Consider the following 23,502-nt stretch of genomic DNA (forward strand, 5'->3'; position numbering starts at 1 on the left):
TATAGAATGAGACCACTAATAGGTATGTGTGTGGTTCATAGGAGTCTAAACATGTCATAAAATGTGAGTATTCGGTGTTCAAACTTATCTTGATTTTTGGTGTATTTATTGGATTCATGGCCCAGTTCGATTCCCACAGGCTAGGAAAATATCGTGAGCATACATGGTTGTAAAGGTCTGGATGTCTGCTAAAGATTGGTACTCCTTACAGGTATGTGTGTGGTTCATAGGGGTCTAGGCAAGTCATTCAAGGTGATTAGTCGACGTTCGAACTTATATTTTTTCACAATTTTGGTGATATTTGATGGATTTTTTTCATCATTTTCAAGTATGAATTATGCTCTTAATATTTAATATATTTTTATATATAATATATCATATTGTAGGAATAGATGTTGACTTTAACACAAAATATTGCATTTAATAATATGTCTGTCTGTCCGTCCGTGTTAGTGTATACCATTATATATACTTTGACAACATAGGCGTTTTTTATCATTTTCATCTATTAATTATGACATAAATAATTAATATATTTTTATAAATAATACAGCATATTGTAGGGCTATAAGGGTAGTTTAATATCAATCAATGCATTTAAATATATGTCTGTTTGTCCATTCGTGTTAGTGTCTACAAGTATATATACTATTGACCAAAATCGCGCGCGGCTTAGTAAATCGGATTGTTTTATCATTTTCATCTATTAATTGTGACTTTAATTATTTATCTATTTTTATAAAAAATACAGCATATTGTAGGGCTATATGTGTACTTTAAGATAAGGTAATGCATTTAAATATATGTCTGTTTGTCCGTTCGTGTTAGTGTCTACAAGTATAGATACAATTGACCAAAATCGGGCGGGACTAAGTAAATCGGCGTTTTTATCATTTTCATCTAAGACTTATGACTTAAATAATTTATATTTTTTTATAAATAATACACCATATTGCAGGGCTATATGTGTACTTTAAGATAAAGTAATGCATTTAAATATATGTCTGTCTGTCCGTCCACATTGGTATGTATAAGTGTATATACTTTTGACAAAATCGCGCGCGAATTCGAAAATCGGTGTTTTTTTATCATTTTCATTAATGAATTATGACATTAATTAATAATATATTTTAAAAAATAATACACCATATTGTAGGGCTATATGTGTACTTTACGATAAATTAATACATTTTAAATATATGACTCTTTGTCCGTCAGTGTAAGTGTGTATAAGTATATACACTTCTGACAAAAAAAGCTTGGAAAAAGCGCAGCGACTGAATTTTGGCGCGATTTTACATATATATTTATCGATAAATTATGACATTATTTATTAAGATATCTTTATTTTTTTTTTTTATTCTTTAGGTATAGAAAAGGACTTTACAACAAAAAAGAATCATGTCGATATATTGTTCTAATTATTTTTAAAGTGATTTAATGTAGGTGTATAAAACCGGAAAATTTAGGTAAGAAAATTAGAGAAATATGGGGTATAACCTGAATTACGCACAGACAGACATACATACCAGTAATATTTGTATCAAAAACTGTATGGCATAACAACGCTTAGTACTAAGAATGTTTTATTCTTTATTTATAAAGCTTATAATTTAACTTATAAGCATTTATTAAGTGTATATCGAAGGTAATTTTTGGCAAAAACTGCTATATTTCATACATCTTTCCCGACGAAATGGTCGTCGGATAAGATTATGCTCTTCTATATTCCTTTAGACTATTATTTAAATGATATATTAAAAGAAATTTCAAGTAAATATCTTATCTCAAACAATTTTTACCATAACCCTAGGTATGTTTGTGGTTTATAGGGGTCTAGGCAAGTCTTCAAGGTGATTAGTCGACGTTCGAACTTATATTTTTTCACAATTTTGGTGATATTTGATGGATTTTTTTCATCATTTTCAAGTATAAATTATGCTCTTAAAATTTAATATATTTTTATAAATAATGTATCATTTTGTGGGAATAGATGTGGACTTTAACACAAAATATTGCATTTAATAATATGTCTGTCTGTCCGTCCGTGTTAGTGTATACCATTATATATACTTTGACAACATAGGCGTTTTTTATCATTTTCATCTATTTATTATGACATAAATAATTAATATATTTTTATTAATAATACAGCATATTGTAGGGCTATAAGGGTAGTTTAATATCAAGCAATGCATTTAAATACATGTATATGTCTGTTTGTCCATTCGTGTTAGTGTCTACAAGTATATATACTATTGACCAAAATCGCGCGCGGCTTAGTAAATCGGATTGTTTTATCATTTTCATCTATTAATTGTGACTTTAATTATTCATCTATTTTTATAAAAAAAATACAGCATATTGTAGGGCTATATATGTACTTTAAGATAATGTAATGCATTTAAATATATGTCTGTTTGTCCGTTCGTGTTAGTGTCTACAAGTATATATACGATTGACCAAAATCGCGCGCGGCTAAATAAATCGGCGTTTTTTATCATTTTCAATTATGAATTATGACATTAATAATTAATATATTTTAAAAAATAATACACCATATTGTATGGCTATATGTGTACTTTACGAAAAAGTAATGCATTTAAATATATGACTTTCTGTCCGTCAGTGTAAGTGTGTATAAGTATATACACTTCTGACAAAAAAGCGTGGAAAAAGCGCGGCGACTGAATTTTGGCTATATACTATACTAGCTGTATAGTATAAGCTCCTGGTGAATCTCTAAATGTACACTAGTACACATACTAATAAAAGGTGAAATAAATAGAAAGTGGTCTTCTGTAAGTGCAATTATCATAAATATAGTATATAACTTCAATCTTTCAATGCCAACTTTATCTACACTATTGTGATAATAAACATGAAAACAAATCATACTAATCTACACAACTCCCATAAAAAGTATATATAACTTACATCATCTCTTTTTAAAGAGCAAAATTCTAAGTTAAGAAGTGGAGTTACTCAAAAAACATTTTCAAGGTTCTCGGGATATATATAAAGCTCTCAGCTTGAGTTTAAGGGTAGTTTTCACTCGAACTTCTGTCCCACCCCAAAAATTCGTAATTTTCTATATGCGGTGCTGGACACCCATACATAAAATTGTTTTGTGACTTTAAACATTGATTTAAGATAATGAATTTATGTTTTCCTTGTTCTTTGAATATACATAAACAGAAACACATATAATTTACAATAATATTTTCGTCCGTCCGTCCGTACGGGATCGACAATCTTTATATATATCCCGAGAACCTTGAAAATAGCCTTAAAATGACACAAAAATGACCGTTAAAATTACTAATTATCGTTTTCTTTTTCTAATTAAACATTCTTTGTATAGTATACCATCTCCTGAAGGGGAATATGTAAAAATAATGTATACATGTGTGTCTGTCTGTGCGTAATTTAGGCTTAAACCTGTTGAAACGTACCCTAATCCTACCCTAACCCCAACAATTTTTTACATGAACTTTAAATGTCTGTAAAAATTGTTTGAGATAAGATATTTACTTGAAATTTCTTTTGATATAACATTTAAATAAAAGTCTAAAGGAATATAGAAGAGCATAATCTTATCCGACGACCATTTTGTCGGGAAAGATGTATGAAATATAGCAGTTTTTGCCTTAAATTACCTTCGAGATACACTTAATAAATGCTTATAAGTTAAATTATAAGCTTTATAAATAAAGAATAAAACATTCTTAGTACTAAGTGTTGTTATCCCATACAGTTTTTGAAAAAATATTACTTGTCTGTTTGTCTGTCTGTGCGTAATTCAGGTTATACCCCATATTTCTCTAATTTTCTTACCTAAATTTTCCGGTTTTTCTATATCTAAAGAATAAAAATAAAATAATAAAGATGTCTTAATAAATAATGTCATAATTTATCGATAAATATATTTGTAAAATCGCGCCAAAATTCAGTTGCCGCTCTTAATTCACGCTTTTATGTCAGAAGTGTATATAATTATACACACTTACACTGACGGACAGACAGTCATATATTTAAATGCATTACTTTATCGTAAAGTACACATATAGCCCTACAATATGGTGTATTATTATTTAAAATATATTAATTATTAATGTCATAATTCATAATTGAAAATGATAAAAAACGCCGATTTTCGAATTCGCGCGCGATTTTGGTCAATAGTATATATACTTGTAGACACTAACACGGACGGACAGACAGACATATATTTAAATGCATTACTTTATCGTAAAGTACACATATAGCCCTACAATATGGTGTATTATTTATAAAAATATATTAATTATTAAAGTCATAATTCATAGATGAAAATGATAAAAAACGCCGATTTACTTAGCCGCGCGCGATTTTTGTCAATAGTATATATACTTGTAGACACTAACACGGACGGACAGACAGACATATATTTAAATGCATTACCTTATCTTAAAGTACACATATAGCCCTACAATATGGTGTATTATTTATAAAAAATATATTAATTATTTAAGTCATAATTAATAGATGAAAATGATAAAAAACGCCTATTTTGTCAAAGTATATATAATGGTAAACACTAACACGGACGGACAGACAGATAAATAATTAAATTCATTATTTTTTGTTAAAGTACACATCTATCCCTACAATATGATATATTATTTATAAAAATATATTGGATATTAAGAGCATAATTCATACTTGAAAATGATGAAAAAATCCATCAAATATCACCAAAATTGTGAAAAAATATAATTTCGAACGTCGGCTAATCACCTTGAATTACTTGCCTAGACCCCTATGAATCACACATATACCAATAATTGGTCTCAATCTTTAGCAGACACCCATACCTACACAACTATGTATGCTAACGATATAAGCCTAGCCTGTGGGGCTCGTACCGGGCCGTGAATCCAATAAATACACGAAAATCGTGATAAATTTTCAGTTCGAACACCGAATACTCACCTTGTATGACTTGCCTAGACCCCTATGAACCACACATATACATATAAGTGGTCTCATTCTTTAGCAGACACCCATACCTACACAAGCATGTATGCTAACGATATTTACCTAGCCTGTAGGACTCGAACCGGGCCGAAATTGTTCAAAATTTCTAATCCTAACCCTAATCCTTACCCTAAATTAATATTCATCACTCAATATCTCCCTCATTAGGAATGCCCAAATCTCACAAACTTGACATCATCAAAGTCACTTAAGGTACTAATCATATACCAAATATGGTCTTTTACCCTACAGCTGTTTGAGTTGTTTCTAAAAAAAAATGTATATTTTTTTTAAAAAAAAATTGTCCAATAAGTCCTTCACAAAAATTTCCAAATTTGGTCATGTAATGAAGGGTCATGTAATATTATCACTTCATTTTTATTATAGTAATAAAATAATATATTCATATTAATTTCACGCTTTAATTCGATTAAATAAAAAAAATAAAAGCAAATAGGCATATTTCACTTATCACCTGATCATTTTGTCATGATATCAAACTAAGGGCCATAACCAAGGGCAAACAACTCAGCTTATCTCCCCTTGAAAGATAATACATTAATAACATATTATCCTGTAACAATTACGTCATAACACCTCATATTAAAACATAGGGACATATTGGACGGTACAAGGACTTACTGGACAGTACAGGGACTTGTTGGACATTGACGGGGACTTATTGGACGGTACAAGGACTTACTGGACAGTACATGGACTTGTTGGACATTGACGGGGACTTATTGGACGGTACAAGGACTTAATGGACAGTACGGGGACTTGTTGGACATTGTCGGGGGGACTAATTGGACAAAAACTATAATTAGGGTTAGGGTTAGGGTTAGGGTTAGGGTTAGGGTTAGGGTTAGGGTAAGACCTGAATGACGATGATGCCCAAATGGGCATTCGAATGATGCCCAAAATGAATTTGATTGGTCAATATTATCACATGGTAACAATGTGCTATTTATAGATACCAATATGCTTTATATAGAATGCATTATATTATATATAAAATATGCCATATTGTTCTCGCTCTCCTGAACAGACGGACAGACGGATGTTTAATATTTTTGTTGTATATTTTAGAGGAGACTCTTGCGTACAATATGTGATATCATTTATAAAAGTATCTTTATTAATAATGTCATAATTAATAATTGAAAATGACGTAAGACAGCAATTTTCATATAAGAATGTGTTTAATATATCATTGTTGTGAGTTAGTTCAAATATGTATTTTAGCCATTTTTTTGTGGACGTATTTATTTGATGAGAGAATAAATATCAAGACACAAGACAACAGCAGAGACTCTTGCTCTCTTCATATTGATAACTACGATGATGATGATGATGATGATGATGATGATGATGATGATGATGCTGATGTTAATGATGAAAGTTATGATGAAAGTGATGATGATGATGATGGTGATGATGATGATGATGATGATGATAGTGATGATGATGATGATGATGATGATTTTGATGATGATGATGATGATGTTGCTGTTGATGATGAAAGTGATGATGATGATGATGATGATGATGAAGATGATTATGTTGATGATGATGATGATGATGATGATGTTGATGTTGATAATGAAAGTGATGATGATGATGATTATGATGATGATGATGATGATGGTGATGATGATATTGATGATGATGATGATTATGATGATGATGATGATGATGATATTCATTTTTTGATTGATGATTATATGAGCATGAAAAACTGTTAGAGTTAAATGTAGGAGCCATGAAATATTACATTGCTGTGACGTCATTTATGTCTATGTTGTTATGTAAAAAAAGGCGCGAAACAGAACAAAGGATCTATTTTTAGTAACAAAGCTTACACACGTTTACTCCTATGAAAAGAATGGTAGCTACCTAGGTTTACCCACTCTTTTTCTCTTCGACTGTTTTTGACCTTTACCCAGGTTTACCCACCTTTACTCCTTTACTGTAAGAGTGTGTATGACCATTACCCTTACACTTCACCCCTTACTCTCTATTACCCAGCAAAAGCTGCATTACCCACCTTTACTCTATCACTCTGAAAGTGTTTTTGACCTTTACCTAGGTTTACCCACCTTTACTCTTTTTCTCTTCGACTGTTTTTGACCTTTACCCAGGTTTACCCACCTTTACTCCTTTACTGTAAGAGTGTGTATGACCATTACCCTTACACTTCACCCCTTACTCTCTATTACCCAGCAAAACCTGCATTACCCACCTTTACTCTATCACTCTGAAAGTGTTTCTGACCTTTACCTAGGTTTACCCACCTTTACTCTTTTTCTCTTCGACTGTTTTTGACCTTTACCCAGGTTTACCTACCTTTACTCCTTTACTGTAACAGTGTGTATGACCATTACCCTTACACTTCACCCGTTACTCTCTATTACCCAGCAAAACCTGCATTACCCACCTTTACTCTATCACTCTGAAAGTGTTTTTGACCTTTACCCAGGTTTACCCACCTTTACTCCGTTACCTAGGTTTACCCACCTTTACTCTTTTTCTCTTCGACTGTTTTTGACCTTTACCCAGGTTTACCCACCTTTACTCCTTTACTGTAAGAGTGTGTATGACCATTACCCTTACACTTCACCCCTTACTCTCTATTACCCAGCAAAACCTGCATTACCCACCTTTACTCTATCACTCTGAAAGTGTTTTTGACCTTTACCCAGGTTTACTCACGACAAGAGGGGCTTAACCTTATCAGGGATTTCGCGCCAAAATTGAAACAAAGGATCTATTTTTAGATTCTTATTTCATCGCCTATATATACTGTTTACACTTGCCTGTATTTTCATTCAGTATCTGACTCTCTCTCTCTCTCTCTCTGTCTCTCTCTTACAGTATGGTTTTTCCTTGTGTTCTTGTTTTGGTGTCAAGGAGGGATTTTGCCTCCTTCGACCGTGTGGTGCATTCATGGGAGATGGAGGTGGTGGAGGTTGAGATTTACGGCCGGTCAGGCTTTGCTTTTTTTAAACGCCTTGAGGCCGACCGGGCTATGGACATTTTGTTCAATGCCCGGATCGGCTTCAAGGTGTTTGAGGAGGCAGAGTTTGACCATGGCCCTCACCCTCCACCACCCCCATCTCCCAGCTCTGAATCAGAGCTTGTTTGAGGAGAAGTGTTTGTTTGTTTGTTTGTTTGTTTGTTCTTTTTTTCTTCTTTTCTTTTAATGATTAGCTCATGTGATTTTGTTGAGCTGTTGATTCTCCTTGATTAGGGACCGGTAATCGACTGGTCCCGCCCCTTGCCAAGTCTACCGACCTCATCGTGGTGCAAGGGTGAACATCTTCATTAGAAGATGGCTAACGGGTAGACAAAGCCCCTGTGCAACAAACTTGGTTTATAAAATAATGCTGAAAAAACGGCTAAATGCAAGTTCGAACTCTGACAAGTCACCTTCAAAGACTTGCTGATACCCCTGTAGTCGTCCTAGATACATGAAAATGGTCTCATTTTATAGCCAAGATCTGCACCTATACTACCGTGAATGTAATATGTATATATATATAGTCTCTGGGACTCGAACCGGGTTGCAAACCCTTTAGTAATTTGTGAAAAAATGAAAAAGTACAACTTGAAAAGCAGAAAAGTGACATTTAAACACTTGCAGAGAGCCCTGTAGTCGTCCCAGACACCTGAAAATAGTCTGAAATCGTAGCCAGGATCCTTGCCTTTACGGCTCTATATAATAATAATATATATGTAGCCTAATGGGGCTCGGACCGATGAAAAACCTATTAATAATGATGAAAATAACGATTAAATGCAAGTTCGAACCGGACAAGTGACCTTCAAACACTTGCTGAGAGCCCTTTTGTCAACTCAGACACCTGCAAATAGTCTCAAATCGTAGCCAGGATCCTTGCCTACACGGCGGTATATAATAATAATATATATGTAGGCTAATGGGGCTCGGACCGATGAAAACCCTATTAATAATGATGAAAATAACGATTAAATGCAAGTTCGAACCCGGACAAGTCACCTTCAAAGACTTGCTGAGACCTCTGTAGTCGTCCTAGATATATAAAAATGGTCCCATTTTGTAGCCAAGATATGCACCTACACAACCGTGCATGTTATGTGTATATATGTAGTCTCTGGGACTCGAACCGGGTTGTAAACCCTTTATTAATCTTTGAAAAAATGAAAAAGTGCCACTTGAAAAGCAGACAAGTCACCTTTAAACACTTGCTGAGAGTCATGTAGTCGTCCAAGACACATGAAAATAGTCTCAAATCGTAGCCAGGATCCTTGCCTACATGGCACTATATAATAATAATATATATGTAGGCTAATGGGGCTCGAACCGATGAAAAACCTATTAATAATGATGAAAATAACGGACAAATACAAGTTCGAACCCGTACAAGTGACATTCAAACACTTGCTGAGAGCCCTTTAGTCGTCCCAGACACCTGAAAATAGTCTCAATTTGTAGCCAGGATCCGTGCACACACGGCAGTATATAATAATAATATATATGTAGGCTAATGGGGCTCAGACCTATGAAAAACCTATTAATAATGATGAAAATAACGGCTAAATACAAGTTCGAACCCGGACAAGTCACCTTCAAAGACTTGCTGAGACCCCTGTAGTCGTCCTAGATACATGAAAATGGTATACTTTTGTAGCCAAAATCTGCACCTACACAACTGTGCATGTTGTGTGTATATTTCTAGTCTCTGGGACTCGAACCGGGTTGTAAACCCTTTAGTAATCTGTGAAAAAATGAAAAAGTACAACTTTAAAAGCAGACTAGTCATCTTTAAACACATGCTGACAGACCTGTAGTATTTTGGCGCCAATTAGAACAAAGAATGTATTTTTAGAAACAAAGCTTACACACGTTTACTCCTATGAAAAGAATGGTAGCTACCTAGGTTTACCCACTCTTTTTCTCTTCGACTGTTTTTGACCTTTACCCAGGTTTACCCACCTTTACTCCTTTACTGTAAGAGTGTGTATGACCATTACCCTTACACTTCACCCGTTACTCTCTATTACCCAGCAAAACCTGCATTACCTACCTTTACTCTATCACTCTGAAAGTGTTTTTGACCTTTACCCAGGTTTACCCACCTTTACTCCTTTACTGTAAGAGTGTGTATGACCATTACCCTTACACTTCACCCCTTACTCTCTATTACCCAGCAAAACCTGCATTACCCACCTTTACTCTATCACTCTGAAAGTGTTTTTGACCTTTACCCAGGTTTACCCACCTTTACTCTCTTTCTCTTCGACTGTTTTTGACCTTTACCCAGGTTTACCCACCTTTACTCTCTTTCTCTTCGACTGTTTTTGACCTTTACCCAGGTTTACCCACCTTTACTCCTTTACTGTAAGAGTGTGTATGACCATTACCCTTACACTTCACCCCTTACTCTCTATTACCCAGCAAAACCTGCATTACCCACCTTTACTCTATCACTCTGAAAGTGTTTTTGACCTTTACCCAGGTTTACCCACCTTTACTCTCTTTGTCTTCGACTGTTTTTGACCTTTACCCAGGTTTACCCACCTTTACTCTCTTTCTCTTCGACTGTTTTTGACCTTTACCCAGGTTTACCCACCTTTACTCCTTTACTGTAAGAGTGTGTATGACCATTACCCTTACACTTCACCCCTTACTCTCTATTACCCAGCAAAACCTGCATTACCTACCTTTACTCTATCACTCTGAAAGTGTTTTTGACCTTTACCCAGGTTTACCCACCTTTACTCCTTTACTGTAACAGTGTGTATGACCATTACCCTTACACTTCACCCCTTACTCTCTATTACCGAGCAAAACCTGCATTACCCACCTTTACTCTATCACTCTGAAAGTGTTTTTGACCTTTACCTAGGTTTACCCACCTTTACTCTCTTTCTCTTCGACTGTTTTGACCTTTACCCAGGTTTACCCACCTTTACTCCTTTACTGTAAGAGTGTGTATGACCATTACCCTTACACTTCACCCCTTACTCTCTATTACCGAGCAAAACCTGCATTACCTAGTACAATATGTGATATCACTTATAAAAATATCTTTATTAATAATGTCATAATTAATAATTAAATATGACCTAAAACAGCTATTTTCAATAGAAATGTATTATATGATGCATATTGATTAGATCACGTGACTTGAAAATACATCCGGGCACTTGTTCATAAATTATTTTCAGAGCGCCATTTTGAGTTTGGACACCATTGTGAACAGTGCATTCTTTGTGTGTTAAATTGTTTGATAAATATTGACTTATTACTTTGACAATTGTGCAGTGTTTATTGTGTATTGTGTTTTAAGATTTGGATTTTTATTGTTTGCAAAGGAATTAAGAAAAAAGGTATGTGTTATTTTATTTTTGATGAATGAATATTTAATGGTTGAATTTGTTTTTCATAGTTTACATTTCATAATTGAAAATTATTATATTGAAGACAATAGTTAATAATACTGTTCATGATAATTATAATAATAATTGATATTTGATCTGTTATTTTATTGCTTGATGCCATTTCTTGTATGGAAAATGTAAAAATGGCGTCGCAATGGTGTCCTATATAGAAATGTATATAGACAAAAGGGCTGGAAAAAAGAACAAAGATATCTATTTTTAGTAACAAAGCTAACTAACCCTATCCTTCTATAACAATATATAATATGTTACCGAGTATCTATATAACCTAAGACAACCCAAGACAACCTTTGGATTTGAGACTACACCCAACCCCTAAAGCTAAGGAAGATGCATTAATATAACTATTATATTTGGCGCCAATTAGAACAAAGAATCTATTTTTAGTAACAATGCTTACTATAGGAAACCTTCATAGCTTACCCACCTTACCCAGTACCTTACCTATTACCCCTTACTCATCCTAACCGCGAATTGGAAGCATATCCTTACTGGGTTAACCTACCTAGTACCTTACTCACTACCTTACCTACCTTACCTAGTACCTTACCTATTACCCCTTACTCATCATTACCGCGAATTAGAACATAGAATATATTTTTAGTAACAAAGCATACTTTCCATCACCCAGTGTATTACCAACTCTATTAATCTTAATCCCTTACTCACCATAACCCTCTATTACTCTATTACCCAGTCTATTACCCAGTGTATTACCCACTTTTATATTTTTGCAAAAATGTTATTGCCCAGTCTATTACCCAGTCTATTACTCTAAACCCCTTACTCACCATAACCCTCTATTACTCTATTACCCAGTCTATTACCCAGTCTATTACTCACTTTCATATTTTCTATTACCCACTCTATTACTCTTAACCCCTTACTCACCATAACCCTCTATTACTCTATTACCCAGTCTATTACTCTTCCATTACCCACTTTTATATTTTTGCAAAAATCTTATTACCAAGTCTATCACCCAGTCTATTACCCACTTTCATATTTTCTATTACCCACTCTATTACTCTTAACCCCTTACTCACCATAACCCTCTATTACTCTATTACCCAGTCTATTACCCAGTCTATTATTCACTTTTATATTTTTCCAAAAATCCTATTACCCTCTATTACTCAGTCTATTACCCACTTTGATATTTTCTATTACTCTTAACCCCTTACTCACCATAACCCTCTATTACTCTATTACTCAGTCTATTACTTTTAACCCTTTACTCACCATAACCCTCTATTACTCTATTACCCAGTCTATTACCCAGTCTATTACCCACTTTTATATTTTTCCAAAAATCCTATTACCCTCTATTACTCAGTCTATTGCCCACTTTGACATTTTCTATTACACAGTCTATTACTCTTAAACCCTTTACTCACCATAATCCTCTATGACTCTATTACCCAGTCTATTACCCACTTTCATATTTTCTATTACCCTCTATTACCCAGTCTATTACCCAGTCTATTACCCACTTTTATATTTTTCCCAGGTTTACCCACCTTTACTCCTTTACTGTAAGAGTGTGTATGACCATTACCCTTACACTTCACCCGTTACTCTCTATTACCCAGCAAAACCTGCATTACCTACCTTTACTCTATCACTCTGAAAGTGTTTTTGACCTTTACCCAGGTTTACCCACCTTTACTCCTTTACTGTAACAGTGTGTATGACCATTACCCTTACACTTCACCCCTTACTCTCTATTACCGAGCAAAACCTGCATTACCCACCTTTACTCTATCACTCTGAAAGTGTTTTTGACCTTTACCTAGGTTTACCCACCTTTACTCTCTTTCTCTACTGTTTTCGACTTCTCTCTTCTCTTTTTTGACCTTTACCCAGGTTTACCCACCTTTACTCTCTTTCTCTTCGACTGTTTTTGACCTTTACCCAGGTTTACCCACCTTTACTCCTTTACTGTAAGAGTGTGTATGACCATTACCCTTACACTTCACCCCTTACTCTCTATTACCCAGCAAAACCTGCATTACCTACCTTTACTCTATCACTCTGAAAGTGTTTTTGACCTTTACCCAGGTTTACCCACCTTTACTCCTTTACTGTAAGAGTGTGTATGACCATTACCCTTACACTTCACCCCTTACTCTCTATTACCGAGCAAAAGCTGCATTACCCACCTTTACTCTATCACTCTGAAAGTGTTTTTGACCTTTACCTAGGTTTACCCACCTTTACTCTCTTTCTCTTCGACTGTTTTTGACCTTTACCCAGGTTTACCCACCTTTACTCCTTTCACTCTGAAAGTGTTTTTTGCACCTCTTTACTAGGTTTACCCACCTTTACTCTCTTTTCTCTTCGACTGTTTTTGACCTTTACCCAGGTTTACCCACCTTTACTCCTTTACTGTAACAGTGTGTATGACCATTACCCTTACACTTCACCCCTTACTCTCTATTACCGAGCAAAACCTGCATTACCTAGTACAATATGTGATATCACTTATAAAAATATCTTTATTAATAATGTCATAATTAATAATTAAATATGACCTAAAACAGCTATTTTCAATAGAAATGTATTATATGATGCATATTGATTAGATCACGTGACTTGAAAATACATCCGGGCACATGTTCATAAATTATTTTCAGAGCGCCATTTTGAGTTTGGACACCATTGTGAACAGTGCATTCTTTGTGTGTTAAATTGTTTGATAAATATTGACTTATTACTTTGACAATTGTGCAGTGTTTATTGTGTATTGTGTTTTAAGATTTGGATTTTATTGTTCGCAAAGGAATTAAGAAAAAAGGTATGTGTTATTTTATTTTTGATGAATGAATATTTAATGGTTGAATTTGTTTTTCATAGTTTACATTTCATAATTGAAAATTATTATATTGAAGACAATAGTTAATAATACTGTTCATGATAATTATAATAATAATTGATATTTGATCTGTTATTTTATTGCTTGATGCCATTTCTTGTATGGAAAATGTAAAAATGGCGTCGCAATGGTGTCCTATATAGAAATGTATATAGACAAAAGGGCTGGAAAAAAGAACAAAGATATCTATTTTTAGTAACAAAGCTAACTAACCCTATCCTTCTATAACAATATATAATATGTTACCGAGTATCTATATAACCTAAGACAACCCAAGACAACCTTTGGATTTGAGACTACACCCAACCCCTAAAGCTAAGGAAGATGCATTAATATAACTATTATATTTGGCGCCAATTAGAACAAAGAATCTATTTTTAGTAACAATGCTTACTATAGGAAACCTTCATAGCTTACCCACCTTACCCAGTACCTTACCTATTACCCCTTACTCATCCTAACCGCGAATTGGAAGCATATCCTTACTGGGTTAACCTACCTAGTACCTTACTCACTACCTTACCTACCTTACCTAGTACCTTACCTATTACCCCTTACTCATCATTACCGCGAATTAGAACATAGAATATATTTTTAGTAACAAAGCATACTTTCCATCACCCAGTGTATTACCAACTCTATTAATCTTAATCCCTTACTCACCATAACCCTCTATTACTCTATTACCCAGTCTATTACCCAGTGTATTACCCACTTTTATATTTTTGCAAAAATGTTATTGCCCAGTCTATTACCCAGTCTATTACTCTAAACCCCTTACTCACCATAACCCTCTATTACTCTATTACCCAGTCTAGTACCTAGTCTATTACTCACTTTCATATTTTCTATTCCCCACTCTATTACTCTTAACCCCTTACTCACCATAACCCTCTATTACTCTATTACCCAGTCTATTACTCTTCCATTACCCACTTTTATATTTTTGCAAAAATCTTATTACCAAGTCTATCACCCAGTCTATTACCCACTTTCATATTTTCTATTACCCACTCTATTACTCTTAACCCCTTACTCACCATAACCCTCTATTACTCTATTACCCAGTCTATTACCCAGTCTATTATTCACTTTTATATTTTTCCAAAAATCCTATTACCCTCTATTACTCAGTCTATTACCCACTTTGATATTTTCTATTACTCTTAACCCTTACTCACCATAACCCTCTATTACTCTATTACTCAGTCTATTACTTTTAACCCTTTACTCACCATAACCCTCTATTACTCTATTACCCAGTCTATTACCCAGTCTATTACCCACTTTTATATTTTTCCAAAAATCCTATAACCGTCTATTACTCAGTCTATTGCCCACTTTGACATTTTCTATTACACAGTCTATTACTCTTAACCCTTTACTCACCATAATCCTCTATGACTCTATTACCCAGTCTATTACCCACTTTCATATTTTCTATTACCCTCTATTACCCAGTCTATTACCCACTTTTATATTTTTCCCAGGTTTACCCACCTTTACTCCTTTACTGTAAGAGTGTGTATGACCATTACCCTTACACTTCACCCGTTACTCTCTATTACCCAGCAAAACCTGCATTACCTACCTTTACTCTATCACTCTGAAAGTGTTTTTGACCTTTACCCAGGTTTACCCACCTTTACTCCTTTACTGTAACAGTGTGTATGACCATTACCCTTACACTTCACCCCTTACTCTCTATTACCGAGCAAAACCTGCATTACCCACCTTTACTCTATCACTCTGAAAGTGTTTTTGACCTTTACCTAGGTTTACCCACCTTTACTCTCTTTCTCTTCGACTGTTTTTGACCTTTACCCAGGTTTACCCACCTTTACTCTCTTTCTCTTCGACTGTTTTTGACCTTTACCCAGGTTTACCCACCTTTACTCCTTTACTGTAAGAGTGTGTATGACCATTACCCTTACACTTCACCCGTTACTCTCTATTACCCAGCAAAACCTGCATTACCTACCTTTACTCTATCACTCTGAAAGTGTTTTTGACCTTTACCCAGGTTTACCCACCTTTACTCCTTTACTGTAAGAGTGTGTATGACCATTACCCTTACACTTCACCCCTTACTCTCTATTACCGAGCAAAACCTGCATTACCCACCTTTACTCTATCACTCTGAAAGTGTTTTTGACCTTTACCTAGGTTTACCCACCTTTACTCTCTTTCTCTTCGACTGTTTTTGACCTTTACCCAGGTTTACCCACCTTTACTCCTTTACTGTAAGAGTGTGTATGACCATTACCCTTACACTTCACCCGTTACTCTCTATTACCGAGCAAAACCTGCATTACCTAGTACAATATGTGATATCACTTATAAAAATATCTTTATTAATAATGTCATAATTAATAATTAAATATCACCCAGTATACCCTCTATTACTCAGTCTATTGCCCACTTTGACATTTTCTATTACACAGTCTATTACTCTTAACCCTTTACTCACCATAATCCTCTATGACTCTATTACCCAGTCTATTACCCACTTTCATATTTTCTATTACCCTCTATTACCCAGTCTATTACCCAGTCTATTACCCACTTTTATATTTTTCCAAAAATCCTATTACCCTCTATTACTCAGTCTATTACCCGCTTTGATATTTGTATTACTCTTAACCCCTTACTCACCATAACCCTCTATTACTCTATTACTCAGTCTATTACTCTTAACCCTTTACTCACCATAACTCTCTATTACTCTATTACCCAGTCTATTACCCTGTCTATTACCCACTTTTATATTTTTCCAAAAATCCTATTACCCTCTATTACCCAGTCTATTACCCCCTTTGATATTTTCTATTACTCTTAACCCTTTACTCACCATAACCCTCTATGACTCTATTACCCAGTCTATTACCCACTTTCATATTTTCTATTACCCTCTATTACCCAGTCTATTACCCAGTCTATTACTCACTTTCATATTTTCTATTACCCTGAACCATATGAAGTTTACTTACAATAACGGACATTTCTCCTATGAGTACTCAGATTATCCTGTATGATATTTAGCTTTGAGCCGTGTTGTACCTACTTTTTTGTTATTGTTGGCCACTAGACTTTTAATTACCGACCTTAATTTAATATTTTACAGCTAACCATGTCATCTTCAAACGAGATGCTTATTCGATCTTTGTTGGATGAATGCCTTGGAACGGCTTTAGATGAGGTTGACATTGCTTATATGTTCAAGAGAGGTCACTTATCACCGGTGAAGAAAGCAATATATGGGGAACCTAGCCCCGTAACATGTGAAAGTTTGTGCGGTGGTCCCAGTATGTGCGAAGTGTGCCAGTTACCTATGGCTGACGGAGGAATGCCCTTGTTCCAGAAATGCAACTCATCACCAATGAGAGGTGCAGTAATTGAACCGCCTAGCTCCGTAACATGTGAAAGAGTTTTCTGCGGTCCAAGTACTTGCGAGGTGTGCCAATTACCTATGCGTGATGAAGAAATGGACTTTCCATTAGAAGAAATGGACATGTCTTGTTTAATGGTGTGCAAACCTTGCGTTTGCTGCAAACGATCATGCAGATTTAAGAGGTTATTGTTTGACGCTATTGGTGAAGCTCTAATCTATCAGCACGACGATGTACCTAAAACAGCAAGACAGCTACAGCACGTGAGGGGAGATCTCATATTGGCACTGAGAGAGGTCACCAGTCGGCTATCGCACTTAGAGAATAAGACAGTACATTGAACTTGAGTATGAAATGTGTTTTTTGAATAAACAAAATCTAGATGTCACATGCTTCCTTTATGACTTGTATTACACAGTGTACTACCGCAAACCTTACTCTTAACCCCTTACTCACCATAACCCTGTACTACACTATTACCCAGTCTATTACCCTCCTATTCCCACTTTTATATTTTACAAAACTATTATTACCCAGTCTATTACCCACTATAACCGTAACCCTTACTCTTAACCCGCGTTACTCAGCATAACCCTGTATTACTTTATTACCCGTCTATTACTGTCCTATTACCCACTTTTATATCTTTCCAAAACCTTTTTTACCAGGTGTATTACCGTTACTTTTACTCTTAACCGGTTATATTTTTACAAAACTCATTACACAGTGTATTACCCTCCATTACCGTAACCATTACTATTAATCCCTTACTCACCATAATCCTTTGTTACTTTATTACACAGTGTATTGCTGTCCAATTACCCACTATTATATTTTTACAAATCTTGCATAACACAGTCTATTACTGTAACCCTTACACTTAACAACTTACTGATCATAACCGTCTATTACTCTATTACCCAATCTATTACTCTCCTATTACCCAGTTTTATATCTTCGCAAAACCTCTATTACGAAGTCTATTACGGTTACCTTTACTCTCAACCGCTTACTCACCATCTAGTACTGTATTACCCAGTCTGTTACTCTCCTATTACCCACTGTGATATTTCTCCAAAACGTCTATAACCAAGTCTATTACCATACCCTTTATCCTTAATCCGTTACTCATCATAACCTCTGTTACTCTATTAACAAGGGTATTACTCTCCTATTACCAACCTTGATATTTTTCCAAAACCTATTAACCAGTTTATTACCATAACCGATACTTTTAACCCTTTACTCACCATAACCCTCTATTACTCTATTACCCAGTCTATTACCCACTATCATATTTTCTATTACCTAGTCTATTATCCACTTTTATATTTTTCCAAAAATCCTATTACCCTCTATTACCCAGTCTATTACCCACTTCGATATTTTCTATTACTCTTAACCCCTTACTCACCATAACCCTCTATTACTTTATTACTCAGTCTATTACTCTTAACTCTTTACTCACCATAACCCTCTATTACTCTATAACCCAGTCTATTACTCTTCTATTACCCACTACTTTTATATTTTCTATTACTCTTAACCCTTTACTCACCATAACCCTCTATTACTCTATTACACAGTCTATTACTCTTCTATTACCCACTACTTTTATATTTTCTATCCCTCTTACTCTTACTCACCATAACCCTCTATTACTCTATTACTCAGTCTATTACTCTTAACCCTTTACTCACCATAACCCTCTATTACTCTATTACTCAGTCTATTACTCTTAACCCTTTACTCACCATAACCCTCTATTACTCTATTACCCAGTCTATTACTCTTCTATTACCCACTACTTTTATATTTTCTATTACTCTTAACCCTTTACTCACCATAACCCTCTATTACTCTATTACCCAGTCTATTACTCTTCTATTACCCACTTTTATATTTTTCCAAAAATCCTATTACCCTGTATTACCCAGTCGATTACCCCCTTTACTAACCCCTTTAATAATAGGTAACACTCTACCTATCGACTACACTCAACCCCTAACTTAGCATAACTTTCTACTATCCACATAATCTAAGACAACCCGACATAACTTTTTTCATTTCTACTACACTTTACCCCTAATCTAGCATAACCTTCGACTATCGAAATAATCTAAGTGAATGTAACATAATCTTTTTGATTTTCCTGAATGTTTTCTATATTTTGACTACACTTTGTTTTTCTCTTTCAGGTATGGATGAGATTGAAATTGAAGAAGATGATTTTGTAACGGTTGCAGAAGAGAATAACAACTTCTTAAATTCTTTGTACGAGCACAATAGTTTAATGTCATTTTTGAATAGAGGTAAAGTGATATACGCACGTAGCGTATGCGTTGAACAAGCTGATAGTGATGTATTTTTTAAGTATGAGACTGATGTAGATGGTTGCGTTGTAGAATTAAACTCGTTTATAGGTATAAAAATGCCTGTTCGCCACTTGACAGTTTTTCACAGAGATCATTGCCGTATGATTAGGACTTTCTTAAAGAAACACGTGAACTTGACAAAGTACACTAGAGATGTTTTGCCATGCTTTAGTCACAGTGTAGGATTCCAGTTGTTTTACGAATATGGGTGGGAAGGTTGGATCGGCATTATACCCAGTCCAAGTAAATGTAAACATAAATTTAATGCTAAAATTGTATCAGAAATAGGAAGTACTTACTTCAAAACAGTGAGGGTATATTTTCAAAAGAAATTATTTGCACAGAAATCTACATTGATGAGAACATTAGCTAAGAACGATATGAATGATGTACGTAACTTTTCCGTGTTGCCCGATGATAAAGACCGCATATTTGTTATCTTACAAGAAGCCATCGACGAGACTAAGTTGCCAGAAGAGTTTGAAAGGGTACTATTTTGTTTCCGATTCGGCGAGAAATCGAGAAATGGGATTAATCTAAATGTTTTTAATTTGTCTGAAGTAAAAGAAGTGACAGTGCACTCTGCTGTTGATATATACAGTGACACATTTGAGTTAATGTGGTCCATGTCCGGATTGCAGGGCATTGTTGGTAATAGGGGCACCCTGTCAACATGTTTATCTTTTAGAGACTGTGGAAATTTTCAGAGCAACCTTGATGGGAAAATGATGGATATTTGTAAAGATTTAAAAGAGGTATGCCATAACACGTCAGGAGATATAAGATTCATGCAGTTGTACGTCGATGTACCGCATCGTAAACCTAAATCAAGGTTTCATCCGGTGTCGGGTTGTATTGCCGGTGGACTAGTGTTTCATAAAGAAACGTATTCAGCATTCAAAGGAGATGCTGGCAGGTATATTTCCACATTGGAGAGTAATTTCTGTTTTCTAGAGAAAAGCTCATGCCGTTTGGAGGTTGTCCACACAGTAAAAGAAGTGAAAGATGCCATACATGCCACGGACTTCATAAACGTGCAGAATGTGGTTTCACTTTTGAAAAAGTACCCACTGATAGTGCCTTTTGACATAGGAATGGTAAGAGCTGTAAACCATGTAGGTCACTATATAGTTACTAAGTTGAAAAGTCTTCTGGACAACTACTCCGGAACAGGAAATATAGAAGCAATGTGGAGAGCGTATCAGTTGGAACTTGCAGCGGAAAAAATGTTATGGGGAACTCCATTCTCAAGTGTTAGCCATTTGCTCTCGGTAAATCTTGGACCAGGGCGACTTGAAGAAAGTAGAAGTTTAACAGATCAGAAAGGCTTTTTAGCGTTAGAACGTTGGACAGCGTGTATGGCAACTGAATACAGCATTCCTCCATGCTGTCTATGGAGTCAGTCTGCACTTATGCAAAGAATGATAAGACGATCAGCTGGCCTGCACGATGTGTTAGGAAGTTGTCCCTTCGTTGTTGGTAGGCGATTGGTACACAGCTTGATAATGGATATGTATGAGGATGCTAAATTGCCTTGTAGAATTGAAGAATTTAAACAGGAGCTATTCATTGAACAACCAACAATGTTTCGCGTTAGTGGTGGTGTAACATTAAAGCGGCTATCTGATGTGCTAAGTGCAAATAGAAGAGTTGGTACGCATATGGTATTTGGCTATCAGTGTAAACTGATTCGTAACTCAAAGTCTGATCTAGCTGAAGTGATTGTTGAAGGTTTAAAGGACTTGCGTCTTAAGCACTTTCCAGTATTGAAACTGTATGACGTCCATGGTAATGCAATTCTGTCTTGGGACAAACGTTATGGTCTGTGGAAAATATTCTATAATGAAGAAACGTCTGGTGAACTGGTGCAATGTCCTATTACGCTAACCAAATTGATCGTAACAGACCTGGAGATGCGCAGACTAGTGTATGCAAGCAAGCTAAAGTCAGCTCCAAGCAGGTTTCCTTGGATAGCCTCATGTGTTAGAAAGTTATCGCACGAGAAGCTAAATAATGATCAACTCCTCTGCGTGTTAAGCTTTGTTTCGTGTATAGCCTTAATGATGAGTGGGTGGTTCGTTGACTACAATCAATTGGAGGCGTTATGTAATGATTTGCCAATGAAGCAACACAGACTTAAAGATCTTGAAATTCAGAGTAAACTGTTATTGTCACAGTTCAATAAGATACAGCTGTACCGTTTGCATCACAGTATTCCATCACGTATTGTCACGAAGGGGTCAGAAAACAATGCAAGTACTCCAAAAGAGCAGCAACCCCGAAAAGAGGAAACTGTATCGGAAACTGTACAAGTAGAGAGCGTTAATACTTTACGGATATCTGATGATGCGGAAGAAGAGAAAAACGAGAGGATTCAACCTCGCCTGCCGACGTGTCTACCATTGACAAAAAGTAAATTGAAGTGGGACAGTGAGGAAATTGAAATTTTGTACAAGGTGACGGGAAAGAAAAGAAAGCACGATGAAGTTTACGAATTGTATAAGGCAGAATGCCTGAAAGAGAATATACCTTTTCACGGGAAAGAGGCATTTCGTCGGAAGTTACAACGTGTTGAGAAAGACATGGATAATATATAGGTTAGGGTATAGGCATTTTGGCGAGATGGGTCGCTGGAGATGGGCCCGGAGCAATCTGATTGGCTGAAATTGTCACATGACAAATATGAATATAGTCACATGATACCAATGTACTATATATAGAATGCGCTATATTATATATAAAATGTGCCATTTTCTTCGCCCTTTCCTGAACAGACGGACTGACGAATATTTAATATTATTTGTTTTATATTTAGAGGGGACTCTTGCGTAAAATATTAGATATAATTTACAAAAATATCTTTATTAATAATGTCATGATTAATAATTGAATATGACGTAAGACAGCAATTTTCATATAAAAATGTGTTTAATACATCATTGTTGTGAGTTCCTTTAAATCCTTACTGAGACTTCCGTAATTGACTGAAATACTGTTCCTATTAGTTCCTTGTACGAGTCCTTCAAGCAGAAATGTATGGATAACGGCGTGTCGTTTAGAACCTTTAAAGCTTTCAAGCATAAATTATCAAGATTGTAGAGAGAACTACCCCTATGTGACATTCTGATTTTCTTACTTGTAGTGCCTAGGGTTTTAGATGTCTGACCGTTGGCCATTGACAGCAAGTAAATGGTGCTATGAAATTTACTGGCTGTCAATGTTCACCTCCGCGGGACGATGACCCCGTCAGACAGGCGGAGGAAAAAATTGATTGGAAATGATTGTCATATGATTGGTAAAACAGAAAAGAAATCACATTTAATCACGATATAATCACAAGTCGGCCGACAGTCATTTCTGCCCAAAGTAGCCTTAACATATTGCACATTGCCCAAAGGCC

At 35.3% G+C, this 23,502-nt stretch overlaps 1 protein-coding gene across 2 annotated transcripts; it reads left to right on the top strand.

The window, feature by feature from the left end:
* Positions 1-11,309: 11,309 nt before the first annotated feature.
* Positions 11,310-23,036, top strand: LOC132750071 (uncharacterized). Of its 2 annotated transcripts, none has more exons than XM_060740010.1 (3): positions 11,310-11,391; positions 17,463-18,074; positions 19,926-23,036. In XM_060740010.1, exon 3 carries the CDS (start codon positions 19,928-19,930, stop codon positions 22,697-22,699), a length of 2,772 nt encoding a protein of 923 aa, XP_060595993.1. In that variant the 5' UTR covers positions 11,310-11,391; positions 17,463-18,074; positions 19,926-19,927; the 3' UTR covers positions 22,700-23,036. The 2 variants fall into 2 exon arrangements, with proteins under 2 accessions (XP_060595993.1, XP_060595992.1); XM_060740009.1 differs by lacking the exon at positions 11,310-11,391 and adding an exon at positions 14,007-14,260.
* The last annotated feature ends 466 nt before the right edge of the window (positions 23,037-23,502 follow it).

This window comes from Ruditapes philippinarum, unplaced genomic scaffold (assembly GCF_026571515.1).
Source record: "Ruditapes philippinarum isolate M1 unplaced genomic scaffold, ASM2657151v2 ctg263_1_1_1_1, whole genome shotgun sequence".
Taxonomy (NCBI): domain Eukaryota; kingdom Metazoa; phylum Mollusca; class Bivalvia; order Venerida; family Veneridae; genus Ruditapes; species Ruditapes philippinarum.

Bases quoted from the DNA above. Each gene is read 5' to 3' on its own strand.
- LOC132750071 (XM_060740010.1), top strand. From the start codon at position 19,928: ATGGATGAGATTGAAATTGAAGAAGATGATTTTGTAACGGTTGCAGAA.